At 55.8% G+C, this 16,832-nt stretch overlaps 1 protein-coding gene across 2 annotated transcripts in view; it reads right to left on the bottom strand.

Annotated features, from left to right (window-relative positions):
* Nucleotides 1-7,848: 7,848 nt before the first annotated feature.
* Nucleotides 7,849-16,832, bottom strand: part of CPNE7 (copine 7) — a 43,159-nt gene continuing 34,175 nt past the window's right edge. For both annotated transcript variants that reach the window (XM_030581972.1, XM_030581973.1), the window contains exon 16: nucleotides 7,849-15,306. In XM_030581972.1, coding sequence (XP_030437832.1) covers nucleotides 15,169-15,306 — 138 coding nt within the window. In that variant the 3' untranslated portion in view covers nucleotides 7,849-15,168. The remainder of the gene's footprint in view (nucleotides 15,307-16,832) is intronic.

Below are 16,832 nucleotides of genomic sequence, written 5' to 3'. Positions count from 1 at the left end.
TGGTTAGGAACGTTGTGGAGACTGGCTTCCCTACTCCCCGGTCAGAGGCCAGCCCACGTCTGTTTTCTAACTAGCGGCCCTAGGAGTGATCTGAGGCTGGTCTCTGTCCTGTGCTGTCCGGAGGTGGGGGGAGCGGTACACTGGAGGAGAACAATGGTCCCTTCTGGCCTTGACATGTGTGCATCTGAACTTCTCCACAGCTGGCCTTGCGCTGAAGTGTGTTCCTCCCTCCCGCTCTGAAGTGTGGCTGTTTCTGGGCAGCGACTGCTTGGAAAGGGCTCATTTCACTCGCCAGCTCGGCCCCCGAGAGGGTCCTGTCTCGCTGTAGAGAGCCAGGCTCTCAGTCCTGCTACAGGGGGTGAGCAAGGCCTCATGCTGCGTGCTGCCCCAGCAGTCCCCACTGAGCTCCGGGGGCCTGGAGAGCAGAGCTGGCCTGGAGTTCCCCTCCCTCCAGGTGGGGTTGGCGGCAGTCAGGAAAGTCCCCTTTGGAATTGTAAAGCCCAGCAAGTGTGAGCTAAGAGCTGAGGTGCCAGGGACCCCCTGTCACAGCGTCCCTGGGTGATGCTCTGGAACTGCTCCCTACAAAGCCAGTCAGGTCTTCAGGGCAAGAAGTTGACATGGCTTCCACCTTCCTGGGTCTCTCCTTGGAGCATTCAGCATCTTCTGCCCCTCCATGTGCTTCCCACAGCGAGTCCGCCCAGGCAGGGTCCTGGAGAAGCCAGAGGGTCCTGCACACCAACTTCACAGTCAGACGGGACTCTTAGCCAGCCAGTAAATCAGAAAGTTTATTTAGACGACAGGAACACAGTCCAAGACAGGTCTTGCAGGTACAGACAACAGGACCCCCTCAGTCAGGTCCATCTTGGGGGGCCAGGGGAGGCCAGGAGGTCTGTCTGGCCTCCCTCCATTTTCTCAGCCAGCTCCAAACTGAAACTCTCCGGCCCCTCCTCCTCCGGCCTTTGTCTCTTTCCCAGGCCAGGAGGTCACCTGATCTCTTTGTTCTCCAACACCTTTACCATCCCCTTGCAGGGGGGAAGGGCCCTGGCCATTAGTTGCCAGGAGATAGAGTGTTGGCCATTTTCTGTCCAGACAGCATCACATCTGCCCTCTAGGGCTCTGCTACAATCACACCCTCTTCTCCCACCACCTAGATACTTAAGAACTGCATAGGGGAAACTGAGGCACCTTCACAGTATTCAGAGAAAACATTATGAACATTCCCACTTCGTTAACTCCCCCCATGCCTGGGCATGGCAGCCCAGCTCTGCCACTGTACATCCAGCCTGGTGCCCCACCCGTGTGTGGTGCAGACAGGGGTGGAGACTGGGGAGGTGGCTGGGCTGATGTTTATAGAGGCTTTTGCAGATCCCAGCTTGTGTAAACAGCCTTCAGGCTGGCAGCACTGAATGAACCGTTCTCTCCTGCTGAGCGTGCCCCGAGCACCGACAGGGCCCGTCCACGCTAGCAGCTAACTGCAGGCCCTGGCCAGGGCTGACTCCAGCAACTCCACAGCCGTCTCCGGTCCCAGCATTGGCTTTCTGCTGCAGGTGCTGCCCCCTCAACCGCCAGCCTTGTCAGCGCTCAGGCGCCGTGCGTCAGTCCCATTCAGCGTTAGCACAATTGGAACAATTAGCCCGACAGCCAGAAATAATCGCTCTGTTCCCGGTGAGCGGCACTGCTGGAGCCGGGCGGGTGGGGGGAGTGGTGCACAGACTCACGATGGACGTGCAGCCCGGCCAGGGATCTGCAGCGACCCAGGTTAGCCACCAGCCAGGAAGCTGATTTCATAAGGCAGTGATCGGCTTTCGGAGGGTGAGGCATACGTAGGGGCTCGAATGAAGGGTGTGGGGGGCTGCTCACCCCCCCGGCTTGAAGTGGTTTCCATCTTACACAGCGTTTGCAGTTTGGTTCACTGGCTCTCAGTCCCCACCACCCCTCCATACAAATGGTTCCAGCGCCCTGGGGATGTAGTGAGGCAAACGTCAGCCCCAGGCCCAAGCAGGGGAGCAGTCACCTGCCCTGCACAGAGCGCCTGGGCCGGCCTGGCAGCATGAGGCCAAAGTGAAAGGGAAACAAGATGCCAGCTGCTCCATAGGGCCACATGGGGTGTGCGTGTGTGTCTGTGTCTGTGAGAAATGCTGTGAAATTCCAGGGCTAAGCCCTCCCCACAGCAGCCTGAGTGGTGCTGTCCCACGTGCTGAAACTGGTGCCAGGAATGGGAGCCCAGCTGAGTCCATGTTGGGAATCCAGCCGCTGGCATTTCTAAAGCGCTTGGCAGAGCAGCAGCTAAGGGCTCTCGCTCTCTGTTGTTTGGTGCCGCGAAGGCTCGGCTCGCTCGCCACTCACATTTCACGAAACCTGCCCCCAGAGCGTCCGTGTTGCCGGGATTCTAGGCTGGGTTTATCGCCAGGGCTACAAAATGGCCTTTGAATCACAGCGAAGAGGGGATGGGATTAGCGCCTCTGTTTGCGGCGAGTTCCGTCACTCCCAGGGAGGAGGGTGAGCAGAGAGCAGGTGTGAAAAATCAGGAGGGGGGATAATAGGGTCCTATGGGGGGGACAGGGTCCTGTATAAGACAAAGCCCCTAATATTGGGACGGCCCCGATAGTATCGGGAATTCTGGCCCCCTACCAGGGAGATCGAGTGAGGAAATGCTCTAAAGAACCCTGAGCGTCTCCTCCACGCACACACCGGCTTGTCCAGTCAGCCCTGGGCGCCCGGCCGAAGCATCAGTGGGCGCTATAGGCAGGGGTGGGAACTGCCGACCCCAGCCCAGCAGGGCACTCCCCTGCCCCAGCCCTGTGGAGGCGGTGCCCCGGCCCAACCGCGCGCAGGGTTAGAAAGGGATCCCTGCGCACAGCTTCCTGTGCTCAGTTTCATCCCATCACTTCCTGGGTCTGCCACCCCCAACAGTCACCTCTCCTTCCTGGGTCTGACCCCCTCCACCTGCTAGACGGGCGCTGGCCACCCTGCATCGCCTAGCCCAGCCCGGCTCTTTCTTCAGAAGCCAGGCCCCTCCAATGCTTCCAGGGCTTTGGCTGCTTTTCTCCGAAGCCCTTCCAGGCTCTGCGTGATCTAGACGTGGGGCCCTGGCCTCCCCACTCTGGTGTGCAGCTCCATCACTGGCTGGCCCTGATCGCCTGTTCTCGAACCGTGCCAGGGCAGCGGGCAGATGGGCTCAGCCCATCCTGCTGAGGGGATGTTTCGGGAGGGGAGCCTGCTACCTCTGGTTCCCCATCCACCCCAACCTGTGGGCACAGCTTCACCAGGGATTTCTGCAACTAGTGCCATCTGGGCAGAGAGGAGAGTGAAGTGGGAGGAAAGGGACGGGCGGAGCTGCTTCTGCCACCTCGTCAGGAATGGGCTGGCTACTCCCAACAGCACCAGGGCAACTCCCTCCCTGCTCCCAGCTTGCAGGAATTAGAAGGCAGGCGGAGTCAGTGGGGAGTTCTGGGAGCAGGGATCCAAACCCAGTGAGGTCCATGGGAGGCTCTTCTATGATGTCAATCGGTAGAGCACCTCCTGGCTGTTCACTCCGCGCCCTGACCCTCTGGGGTGTCACCAGTCTGGGCCCCAAACCCTGCCTGCTCCTCCCCAGAGGGAACTGGTCTGATAACCCCCAGCACGGGCTGTGTTGCCAGGGCCAGTGGGGGGTGAAGGGCCATGGAGGCAGCGGGAGCTCCTGGGGGGAAGGAAGGCTTGTGTTGTGTTGCTGGAGCAGAGCTGGCAGTGCCAAAGGACGGCTGGCATGGGGGAACCTGAGGGCATTGACAGGGATGTGGAGGACATCTCCCCTTCGACACCCCAGCACTGGCGCCTCTTCCTAGCGTCACTGGAATCTCCCTCCCACCTGCACTCTTCCAATCGCTGTGGAGGACCAAAGCCAGTGGCCCCACGCTCTGGTTCCCATGGGCTCGGTGTCGCCTCTCCTGGGATGGGAAGCCACCCTCGAGAGCCCTGCTGTCCCCGTGGCTTTATAAAAAGCTCTGTGGGGCTCGTCCGGTGGGGGAGTGCAGGGGAATGCATGGGGCTGGCTCTGCCAAAATAATCATGAGACTCGTCCCTCCCTGCAGCCCTCTTCTCTGCACTATCAAACAGCAGCTGCTTGTCTGCCCTCTCAAGGCCTTGCCCAGCTGTCCTGACCCACCCTGTCATCTCTCCTGCCAATCTACCCATGCTACCAGCCTCCATAACCCCCTTGCCACATTCTCAGACTGGCCTCTTTGTGCTCTCTCCTGTGCTGCCCGCTGCTCATGCCAGCCTCTGCAGGACCTCCTTCAAAGCTCGCTCTGAAACTCACCTGTGCCGGGACGCCCACGAAGGAACGACAGCGCTTTGGCTGCCGGTGTGCTGCAACCTGCCATGGCATCGGCTCCTTGTGCTCCTGGCTTGGTCTAGCGACAGCTGGCGGCTTGTGTCTTGGATTGTCAGTGCTTTGGTGTCATGACGTCTTTGTCTGCACAGCGCCTAGCATAGTGGGGTCCTGCTCCAGGGCTGGGGCTCTGAGGTGTATTGTTATAGACACAAATCATGATATCAAGACTGCAGTTTAACCTGGTACAGACCTACTCCGTGTCACCTTCCTGCTCCCTCTCCTGGCACCATGCCCAGGACGGCTCCATGCCCATGGGGTACGAGGGCTGCTCCCTGCATACTCCCGCATTGAGAGACACATGTGACGCACCCCAGAAGTTCCCATCAAGCCGAGGGCACTGAGAACACCCGGAGAGGGTGAATCTGCCATGTTTGGGTGGATTTGCTGAACCTGTCCTCGCCAGCCCACTCCCAGGCAGCAGCCCCCAGCAACCCTCTTGGGCCAATTAGCTGGGAGCAGGCATGGGCCCTTGGCAGCTCGGCTTTGACTGATTTGTTGTGTTTTGTCCAAAATAATTAACTCCTGACAATGAAGTTGTCTGCAGCATGTCTGAGCTCATTAGCCAGTCAGCAAGGCCGGGCACTGTGCTCCGAAAGCCTCGGCTGACGTGTCTGTGCAGCCAGGGAGTGCGGTCAGGGCACAGGAGAGGCATTGCCGGCAGTTAGAAGACAGAATGCCCTAAAAACCAAAGCAACTCGCCTTTGGGCTGAGAAGCGCCAACATTCCTAGCTGTTCTGCAGCCTGTCAGCTACCAAGACTATTTCACTCTTGCATGCTGCTATACTGGGCCAAGCGCAGAGGCATCTGCCTCGACACACGTACAGACATGTGCACAGGTACCTCTCCCTGCCCACACACACACTCCACCAATTGTCCCAAAGGCCGTTACTTCCTGCCACTCCCGAGCAGCCTCTGGCCAAAGAGGTGCATCTGGCAGAACAAAAGGAAGCTCACTTTGCCTGTTCTCAACCCCAGTCAAAAGGCTCCACTGGCCCCTGGCCCAGCCCAATAGGTCACGTACAGCCTTGGGGGTTTCCAGCTGCCAGGTCTCAGTCATTTGCTTGGAATTCACCATAGATGAAAGCCCCCCTTTAGTTCTGGGTTGGAGGGGAGCTGAGTTTGGTGAGTGAAAGGCTAACAGCCATGGGTAGAGCTGTGTGAGTCCTGCGTGCATCCCCATGTCCTGGGGGGGGTGGGCGCACGCAAACACATGCACACACACACACACGTCCAGCCCTGGGTTGCCCCTCTCCAATTCTCCCACTGTACCTCAGTCCTAATCTGCAGTGATCCTGGGCTCTCACACCTCAGAGCAGAGATGCAGCAGTCCCTGTTCGTCCAGCTTGAAGCCCATCCTGCAGTCTGCATTGCACCTCTGTCCTGCTCTGCAGTTCCCTCCCTGCTATTCCAGAGCTTCCCAGTCCACCCACCGGCACGGCATGTCTGTGAGGTGAGTGTAGCTTCGCTAGTGACCCATCTGAGACTCAGCAAACCAATGTCCCCCCTGGCCCAATCATTACGTGACACCAGGGCGCCAGTGGCAAAAAGCTGGTGTATTAATCCACTCTTTAAAAGAACTCCAGCCATTTGTGCCACTGGCAGACCCGGTGCCGGCTCAGGCCAAGGTTCCCTGGCTCAGCTGAATACTGACAAAGACACAGCTGGAATCGCCGTGTGCTGGTGTTGGGTAAAATAGGTGTAACCCTTCTGTCCCTCTGAGTTGGCAGCAACAAGGGCCGGGTTCAGTATCCAGGAGTTCCGTTTCCGTAACACAATGCATAACCGGCTCGAGCCCCCACCCAGTGACCTGGGACACTCACATACCACACCCCCCTGGGCGCCTCTAGGAGGCAATACTTCCCCTCTTGCAAGCACGGAGTCAGAGTGTAGCAAAATCCTTTTAATAAAGGAGGGAAACAATGCGGCATCACATTGGAGAACACCACAAACAGGATTATAACACAAACCATAAGCAAAAACCCACCTCCAAGTACATTTGGCAACGTCTTTTCCCCCTTAGGGTCTTAAGTCCAATCACCCCAAAGTCCAACAACCCAAAAGTCTCTGGTCAGTGCCACCTCAGAGTTCAAAAGTTTATCTGTAGAGTTTTACCCCCCTCAGCCTGGTTGGAAATAGGGGGGGGCCCACACAGGGTGGTGGGGCCCACACAGGGTGGTAAGGGGCACCTTACTTGGGCCAAGGCCAACTGCTCCACCTCTCCGTGGAGTTCTGCTATAGCCTTCACCAGGACTAGCTCCACTACACCAGCTGTGCCGCTCCTCCAGCCAACCCACAAACCACTCCACTCCGCTCACTGTTCCATGGGCTGCTCCAACATGCTGCAAACTGCTGCACTCTGCCAGCCACTTAGCAATAGGTCTTCAGGCTCCCCCACTAGTTAACACAGCCCTCAGTGATTTCAGCTCTTAGCAATTTTAGCTTGTAGTACAGGAGCCCCAGTGCTATTGCACCATTGGACCAACATGAATTCAGCTCAGCAGCCTTTAGATGGACTCCTAATGGACTCAAAATTAGCTCTACTCTTTAACAGTGGAGAGAGGAGGATGTGCAATTGGCGTTCCAGACCCTCAAAAGGGGGGCCCATACTATCAAGTACACACACACCAGTCCCCTCCCCCAACCTCTCTCCATTCACTGGGTGTTGGAACCCATGTCCCTTGTCTAGCAAGTACTACTTAAGTGAGGTTGAGTCATTTCTGGCATAAAGCAGTCTCATATTTACTCATGCACATAATCAGGATGACAACACTTTATTCTTCCTGCCCCAATAACAAAGAAATTGGGGATCCCAGAGCTGTCAAAATAACCATCCCAGGCTGCCGTGGGCTATGCTAGGTGGGGAGGGTGTGCCAATGCAAATACCTGAAATTCCTTTCCACACTCCCTGAAATTCTTTCCACACTCCCCATAATTCACCACCAGATGTCGGGGTAGAGCTCATCCTGACTATGCTTACATAGGTATTCAAGTTATAAGGGTCTGTTGAGGGCTCAGACTTCATTGAATGCTTGGGAGTTGCTGTAGCATTAATCACCCTTATAAGGGCTGTAGTCCATACTGTAAAGTAATATTTGAGCATTTGCACTGCAAGCCTTTGCAACCGTGTAACTCCCCAGGCAGGCAGGAGCCAATAACTACCGTGAGGTGCTGGTCTCCAGCAGATGGTGTTACGTCCAACGGGACAGGCCCATTGACACCAGACAGCCTAGACTGGAAAGGGATCTGGGGTCATAGTGGATCACAAGCTAAATACTGTTTGAGTCAACAGGGTAACACTGCTGCAAAAAAAGCAAACATCATTCTGGGCTGTATTAGCAGGTGTGTTGTAAGCAAGACACGAGAAGTAATTCTTCCGCTCTGCTCCACCCTGATTAGGCCTCAGCTGGAGTATTGTGTCCAGTTCTGGGTGCCACATTTCTGGAAAGATGTGGCCAAATGGCATAAAGTCCAGAGAAGAGCAACAACAATGATTAAAGGGCTAGAAAACATGACCTACGGGGGAAGATTGAAAAACGTGGGTTTGTTCAGTCCGGAGAAGAGACAAATGGCTGCTCTGTCCACAGCGTCACGTATGTGCTAAAGTGCTTTGCTTGAATCAGGGCCTGTATCTTCATGCCTGGGGCTGCCTGGGGCATACCATGGCTCCTCCCTGCCTGTGGAGCGTTGAGGGGAAGGAGAGGTAGTTTTCTCTTATGGGCTGGAAAACTGTTATGGGGGGAGGGATTCAGAGCTGTGCTCAGTGTTTGGGTAGAAACATCTGCTGCTTCTTCAGTGGTGGTCCCCTCCAACATGCAGGGGCTCCAGGTCCACACTGCCCAGCGCTGCCTGGAAGATGTGGGGAGGAAACCTATGGCTTCTTCCAAAGGGCGAGGACTAGGACCTCACTCTGCCCGCAGAGCTGCATACTGGGTACAGTAGGATGTGCAACTTGCCAAGGCTTCTCCAGCCAGGGGCTGAGGTGCAGTCAGGAGCTGGTTGACCACGGGGAGCGTGCAGAGCATAGCCTGGCAGAGAAGCGGCTGCCTCGGGCTCGCAGGCTGCAGAGTCCTTAGCATGCAGGCTCGCGAATGCTGGGCCAATGGAATTTCCTCGTAAAGCTTCCCTCCGAGCCCCGAGTGCTGGAGAGGATTTTATGGGGGGCCGAGTCTCACTCCTGCAGAGCATCTCGAAGCCACAGATAATGAGGAGGAGATGAGGAGAGTCTGGTCATCTGAATCAAAATCCATAACAGAGCACAGACAAGGCACCACTATCCCTGCCTGTCCTGGGCCACTCTGCCCTTGTCTCATCTGAGTACCACCATTGGCTGGAGGGCTTCTTCTGGCCTGCCCCTTGTGCCAGGCCCTCCAGCTGCCCGTGGTACGCCTGCCACGGCCAATGCTGCTGTGCCCATCTCTGCCATAACCCGAAATACTCCTGCCCCTTGTGATTAGCAGTGTGTTCCATCAGCCCACGAGGCGCTGGCTCCGAGCTGCACACGGGCAGCCTGGATTCCTGTACAGAGCTCACCGGAGCGCCAGGGCTGTTCAGCCCACGCTGTTTGCAGAGATGGTTTCACATCCCTCAGCCTCACCCGCAAGCCATTGCATTTGCTCACCCCGTGAGTCAGACACTGAAGCTCTTCGGGAGGGCTGCTCTCCCTTACACTGGCTCTTCAGGGCTGTACCCCAAGATCTGCTGTCTCCCAGCCTGGCTCCTCCTGCCAACCCTGCTGCGGAAGCAAGATGTGGAATCTGTGGCATCAGAACAATCTCCATGGCAACAGATTTGGATGCCAAACACACAGGAGTTTGCCATCACAGCAGAATCTCACACGGGGGGATGCTGGGGAGGGGAAGCCCCAAGACAGGTCAGTACTGCAACTTCTGCATGCCACACTCAGCAGAACTCCCCACCCACATCAGAGGGAGAATGCAGGCCGTCCTGCTGCTAAAGTACAGAGCTGCCTCACTAAAAGGAAATCTCTGTTAGCTGTTGGCAGTATAGGGCCTATGACACACAGCTGATTCCTGATTCCATCCAGCAGAGAGCAAGGAAGGACACATACACTCACAGACACACACAGAGCCATTCCAAGTGCATTCCACTGTAGCCAGCTGGGCTCGGTGTGTGAGGATTCTTGCAGAGGTGAAGTTGCTCTTTGCAGCAGGACAGAGCAGAGAAGTGTCCTCCAAGGTTCATGGCCTCACAGCCCAGGTTTATCCCCCTCCCCATTCCAACCCACGCCAGGAGGCCAGAAAGCCAGATTCCTGGTTTGTGAAAACAATGGAGGTTGTGAAATTTGTTTAATTTCCCACTGGGACAAACCCAGACCTTTGGAATTTTTTTGTAAAAAAACACAAGCGGCCAAGCCTCACCCAGCATAGTTAGAGCCTGGGGGCCAAGCCACTCATGCTGGATGTGAGAGCCCCACATTCAAGTTCCCCACCCCAGAACAAGGAACGGAACCTGGCTTTCCCACATCCCCGATACATGCCCTAACCACTGGGCCACAGGCTCTTCCAGGGCCCCCTTTCTCTGTGACCAGAAATTCCATCCTGGGCCCAAGAAATGTTTCAGCTAAGTGGCATTTGAAGCAACCATTTTTTGCCGAGCTCTGGGGCTGGGCTTGGAAAAGGGATGTCTCAGAGCAGTGTAGAGCCCATGCCAGCAGCACGGGGGCACTCAGGGTAGTGGGGAGTCACGTTGTGCAGAGAGTAACTGGGGGGGCTGAATTCCAGGCACGGAGGGGGCACCAGAAAGGCAGTCTGGGAAGATCACGGGAGCGAGACTGCAGAAGGGAGCAGGGGCAGAGGGAGGATGGCCACACAGCTGGTGACAGCACAGGTGAGGCTGACGGGCAGCAGGTTGGAGGCTGCCATGGCAAACAGGGATATGGATTTGCTGCTGCCACTGCATGCAGGGTACTTCCCCAGTGCTCTCGGCACATGCTAGGGAAAAAACCCATTTCACAGAGACACCTGCTGTATAGACCCACCCCACTGCCCTGCAGAGGGCCAGGAGAGCACATGGCTGCAGCTTGCACTTTGGAGCAAACAGCAGGCCAAATGGGTCAAGCAGGATTCTGCAGGGGGGGTGGAGGGGAGCATTTCCTCCAGGGCCACTTGTTCTGCAGCTTTAGCAATGCCAGAAAGCAGAGCAGCCTCCAGGCCAGTCACAATCCTGCTGGACCTGGTGGGCCGTTTTTCCCTGGCTCCAGCCCCAGAGCGTATGTAATAACGGGGCGGGGGTGTCTCCTGAGTAAGAACTTGTTCCTGGGGGGGCAGATCCCCAGTTATAGCACTGTCCTGGAGCCTGTGGTCCCCAACACTTGTGCTAGCTTGTGGGAGGTGGCCCATTCAAGGGGAGCAGCTCTGCTCTGGAAGTCACTCCCCCAGCTGGTTGTCCTGCAAAGGCCCCGTGCAGGGTCCTGCACGAGGAGACCCAGACTCTGCCCCAAGGCACTCCCCAGCTGATGACAACCTCCCCACCTAGGGGGAGATGCACACAGAGCTCCAGCTGGTGCTGTGGTGGGCGAGGGGCTTTGACAAAGCCATTATCTGGTCTCTAGAGCAGCTCTGCAGGAGATGGGCAGGCCCCATGCCATGCTCTGGGATAATGACTCCTGCAGCCCTCGGCGGGCTCAGCATGGCAGTCGCCTGCGTCCCAGTCATGATCCGACACCTCATGCAATCCATCAGCATGCCGGGCGCTGTCTGTGCCATGCGGCACCAGGAAGAAAGAGGCTGGCAGAGGGACCACCCAGAAGTGCTGTTGCTGAGGCAGGAAGGAGGGTCGAATGCAGCTGGCTCTATGGCAGGTCACCTCGGATGGGCAGCACAGGACCCCTGGGTTTGTCGGTAACGGAGGTAGAAGGGATTGGGGTGGGGACAGAGAAAGGCAGGAACCAGGGGCCCTTTTCTGACCCTAGCTGTCACTTTAAAGGCTTGTGGGAGGGGCTCTTCCCCTCTTACCTGAATTTGCAGGGTCATTGACCCCGTGATTCCCCGGGAGCAAACCCCACCTGGTTCATTTGTCAGGCTGCAAAGCAGGGCAGAGAGAAATGAAAAAGCCAGAGATACTCAGAGTAATCACAGCTGGGGCAGCTTGGAAGCGACTTTAAAGCCATTGCTGCTACAGAGTGCAGCAGCTTTAAATTCAAAGGTCTCCCTGCTTTAATGTGACTAATCCATGTTAAATATGCATGCCGTCCTCATCCTGCTTTGCACGAACGCCAATCTCATTCCTAATTGGGGTCGCTGGTCTCCATGCAGAAAAATCAATGAGCAGGAGCCCGGCGGAGCTGTGCTTTTCTGCACTGTGTAATTAACCAGCGGAACGCATTGCTGTGGGATATTACTGAGTTTAGCAAGTCTCAGGAAACAGTTAGACACAGGGGAATTTCTACCACGCGGAACATGGGGCTCTCAGTGCTATAACAAATTAAATCAGATTGAATCTGTGTTCCAGTTGGAGGCAGGATTTGAAGTTGCCATGGTAAAACATGAAGGAATCCTGTCAGGGCCATTGGCCCAGATCCTGAATGATATTTGGGTACCTAATGCCCATTGTTGGGAAACCTCAAAGCAGCAGCCACAGTCTCCATTTCAGTGGTGCAGAGACTGTGGGGCATGTTCATAGATCTTAAGGCCAGAGGAGACCATTAAGAGCATCTCGTCTGACTCCTCTATAAGCCAGGCCAGCCAGTCCCACCCGCTCACTCCTGCACCCTAGTCTGTGGTCGGGCTGCACCAGGCGGTTTAGAAAAACATCCGGCCTTGATGTAAAGAGTCCAAGAGATGGAGACTCTGCCGGCAGCTCCAAGGGTGAATTCCCTTTACTTTCAAAATGTGCATCTTATTTCTAGGCTGAACTTTGCTGATTTTGCCTCCCAGCCATTGAATCTTGTTCTGCCTTGATCTGCTAGAGGAAAGAGCCCTCTGCTATCAGATACCTTCTCCTTGTGTAGGTGCTTAGGCACTGTGGCCAACTGACCACTTAACCTTTTCCTTGATAGCTATAGAGATGGAGCTCTTTTAGTCTCTCATGGGAAGGTGCATCTCCTTCATGGAGCTCTTGACTGAGCTCTAATTTTTCAACATCCTTTTAAAAGTGTGGACACCCGAGCTGGACATGGTGTTTCAGTACAGAGCTCACCCATTCCGTAGACAGTATTACTATTTATTGTAACCTATATTCCATGTCCAGAGATAAAGTGTATCTCTAAATACCGCCAGCTCCCTTTTGGCCACCACATCACACTGGGAGCACGTGATCAGTTGTTTTCCTCCAGGACTGCTAAATCTTTGTCAATCACTGCTTCCCCCAGTACAGTTCTGCAGCCTATAAACATGACCTGCATGCTTTGTTCTTTGATAGATAGCCCAGTATTTAGCTGTGTTAAAGCTATGGTGTTTTATTATACCCATCTTACCAAGCCACCCAGATTGCCATATGTCCTCAGCATTATGTACCTCCCCACCAAGCTTTGTAGAGTCTGTAAACTTTATCAACAAGTTTATATTTTCTCCCAAGTCACTGATAAAATTATAGAATAGCATTAGACTGGGTACCAGTCTCAGGGGCTGCCGACTAGAAACACACCAGCTAATTCCTTATTAATAGAGCATTTGGAGATCTATCAGTTAGCCAGTTTTTAATCCATTTAATAGATACCATAATCATAATGAATGAGCCAACTTGTAGCTGGGAGGGCTACCAGGCTACCGGGTTCCACTTAAATGTTGGTACATCAGCTTGCCATTCACATTGTGGAGTATGCCATCTGGCAACTTGACCTGTAAGGTAACAACGTTTTGTAGGTGGGAATTTCCCAGTTTTTTGTAAAAGAGTATCACCACCAAGTGGAGCATCTGCTGAGACATCAATGAGACTACAAATGGAAAGGGCCATCAATCATCAAACTTCAGGGGAGGAGCTGATCGCCACGGGGGTCAGGCAGAAATACTCCTGCTGTGGGACAGCAGTGCCTAACTTGGTGCACCGAGGGGGGCACAGAGGACTCCCAAGTAGCGGGGAACCTCTGCTCTGCTCAGGCAGCTTTCAATAAAATGTACCAACACAGGGGGGAATACAACATTGCCTTTATTGGCTCATTCCACCCATACAGCAGGAACAGGAGATTCGTCATGCAGACGCTAAGTGACAGACAAGCACACGGTACATGGAAAACTATGCACAGCTGGGAACAGCGCCTCCACTGGCAACGTGAATGAGCCCAGCTAGCATCATGCATTTGACGGGGAAGTGGCAATACTAAGCGGTCGGGGATCCCTTTCACTGGCAGCTTTGGCCTAGCCATGCCCATGTCACCGCTTCGCTGCACAGGCTGGAGGCAAAGCTGGCAAAGCAGCTGTCCCTTGGGCCGGACCGAGCTCCCTCTTCGTTCTCTCTCCCCATGCCATGAGATTGCTCTGCTGTCAGAGGTGGGAGGGGCTCCTAGCAGATCAGACCCTGCCAGTCAAGATGGGGGTTCATATATTTTCCTGGTTATTTTTGTTGTTCATTAAAATACTCAGATATGATATGCAAAGGGTGGCTGGGAAATGCCCAGCAACCAGCTGCTTCTGGGGCTCAGCGCAGTGCAGGGGGGGCAGGACATGGGCCACACTCTGGGCGGTCTCAGGTGAGAGAGGCAGACAGAGGCAGCAACAGAACTGTTGTCAGCTCGCACGCGCCATGTTATGGGGGCAGCTCACGCCACCTTGGGAGTTCTCACCTGGCCTCAGCCCAATGAACTGGGGCCCCAGCACGTCTGCTGTGCTGGGCACAAGCCATCCAGGTAAGAGGCCACTCCAGACCCATTGCAAAGGATGGTCAGGTTGCTCTCCAGGTTTCTTTGACAGGCAGCAGAGGCTACTCCTGGGGGATGCTGACATGATCCACAGTCAGGGAGGCTGCTGGTCCAGGGCTGGGGATGCCAGCCGCGTTCTGGGCAGAAGATGGGAAATCAAGCAGTGTGAGAGCGGACAGAGGGGCCTCAACATTGAGTGCATAGGTGTGTATTCCCTGCAGCAGATCTGATTGGCTGCTCTTCCCCCAGAGGCGGGGAAGGGAGAGAAGCAGCCAGTCAGAGGGAGTCTCCCAGTTCACTAAGAAATTTTATTTCCAGAACTGAGCCAGCCCTTTAGACACTGGGTGCTGGGGATGCCTGAGAACCAGCAAACTCACTGCACAAATGGGTCACTCACCCAAGAGCTGTCAGCCACTGGAGCCCACGAGCCAGGCTCCCTATCCCATTCCTAGTACTCCTGGGACCACCAAACCTGTGCTCTGGAGGCAGCAGGCTCTGGTCCTCACCACCCCCCCCCGGTCCAGCCAGCCCCTCACTCACTCTCTGCTGGCTGACCAGCCACTGCCACCCTCTCTCCCCTTGCCTGCCTGATTCCATCACACTGTAAACACCCACCTCTCCGCATCCAAGGCCAGGTCACTGCATCATGCCTAGAAGCTCATTGTCAAACTAAGCAGGGACCCCGCCTGAGTGAGAAACCGGCAAGGCACCCCCCACCCACCTCACACTTCCTATGTGCCTGTGCACTGCTGGCTCAGCTCGCTGTCTGGGTCCTTCAGACGGCCGGGGGAGGCAGGGGGTGCAGCGTGGCATATGGCAGTGGGGGGAGGCTGCCTGGGGCCCTGCACTTGCTGCTGCAGGGAGCTTGTACGATTCAGACAGTGACACACTCTTGCTCTCCTTTGCCTTTTATTTCTTTGTCCATCGTGGGCCAGGCTGAGGGACGACAGCAGGGCAGGGGCGCTGGAGGGGTGGTCCCTCACTGGGGCGAGTTGAGGGTGGAGTTGGGCGAATCGGCTTTGGGACACCGGGGCGGCAGGGCCTTGTAGCTGTAATACTCCACCACCTGCTTCGGCACCTCGGCCAGCACGCACTTCGCCAGGGCCGTGGGTGAGGCCTGCAAGACAAAGGGCAGCTGCTGGCTCTGGGCTCTCCCAGCCAGGCACTCCTCAGCACAGCACCGGAGGGTGGCGGCGAACAGCCTCCCCTCCCCACTGCCCCGTTGTCCTTTGGGGCATAAGCCCATGCCTGGGCTCTGCCATTTCCCAGTGCTTCCAGCAACTGCATCTGCAGGGTTAATCCTGCCCAGTGGCTCTCGGTATCACTGTGGCTAAAGGAAAAAACCGTAAGTCTCCATAAGCTTCAATTACTGACCATCAGGATCAGTTAGCCCTTGGAGTGCCCAAGCAGCTCAGATCTCAAGAGGGGCCAGAAATGCAAACTATGGATTCCCCCCCACCCCCAATTCCATCGCAGGACATGGAGCTGGGCTGACCCTGAAGGACCCAGAGGAGCCATTCCCTCCATCTGGGGCTTCGCCCGCACACACAGCATCAGCTCAGCTTGATCAAGAGAGATTCCAGCATGGAGCTAGACAAATCCATACACTGCGTCTCTGCCCTTTGGCCAGCCCAGCTGCTTAGATGTTTGGCTAGCGCGGCTGGAGATCCTGGCCCGGCGGCTCTGGGGAAGGGCATTGACACAGGCAGAGACGTAGGCCAGGGCTCCCTGGTGGAGCATCTTGCTCATTGCCACCTTCCATGTGCAGGAAAACTCAGGGCAGCATCACCAGCAAAGCCCCCAGCCACCCTCCTGTGCTACGCACAGCACCTGTGGCCCCACACAGAGCCCCACCCAGACACCCCCTCTTTGGCCTGTTTAAGTGCAGTGTAGACATCTGGGCTCAGACTGGAGCTCGAGCTCTAGGACCCTGGCAGGAGGGAGGATCCCAGAGCCGAACGTCTACACTGCAGTTAAAGAGTCCCTGAGCAGGAGCCTGAGTCAGCTGCAGGGGTCCAGCTGCAGTGTAGACACACCCTGTGTGGGTGAACCAGACAATTGCAACACTCTGCAATGAACGCGCACAGGACAACGATAAAAGCCAAAACATCCTATTGCCTGTGGGTGAACATGTGTCACAAAGCGATTGCGCTTCGGCAGCCCCAACAGAAACCGGCACAGGGCTTACATTCAGATCTCTGCTGGACACTACAAATCACGGTCTTCACAAAGACACTGGCTTATTACAACACTCTGTAACCACTAACCCCTTTCTGTCCTGTGACTGCAGGGCTGTCCCTTGGCTCCTTCACCTTGAATGGGCCCTTAGGATATGTGCTAACTGCTTATTGGAAACTATCGCTTTGATCTTGTATTTAGCCGTGACAGCCACATCTACACTACAGACCTATATCGGAAGAACTAGGTCACTCGGGGATGTGAAAAATCCCCCAGTGCAGACAGCGCTGTGTGGATGGGAGCGCTTCTCCTGCCAGCGCAGCTACTGCCTCTCATGGTGGAGTAAGTACGCCGACCGGAGACGCTCTGCCGTCGGTGTCAGAGCATCTTCTCCAAAGCACCACACTGGTGCAGCTGTGTCGCTGAACGTGAGGACAAGGGGCACTCCCAGTACCGTTCCCCGAG

Source organism: Gopherus evgoodei, chromosome 12 (genome assembly GCF_007399415.2).
Source record: "Gopherus evgoodei ecotype Sinaloan lineage chromosome 12, rGopEvg1_v1.p, whole genome shotgun sequence".
NCBI lineage: Eukaryota > Metazoa > Chordata > Testudines > Testudinidae > Gopherus > Gopherus evgoodei.
The sequence above is the reverse complement of the archived record's forward strand: the minus strand, read 5'-3'. Positions and strand labels throughout refer to the sequence as shown.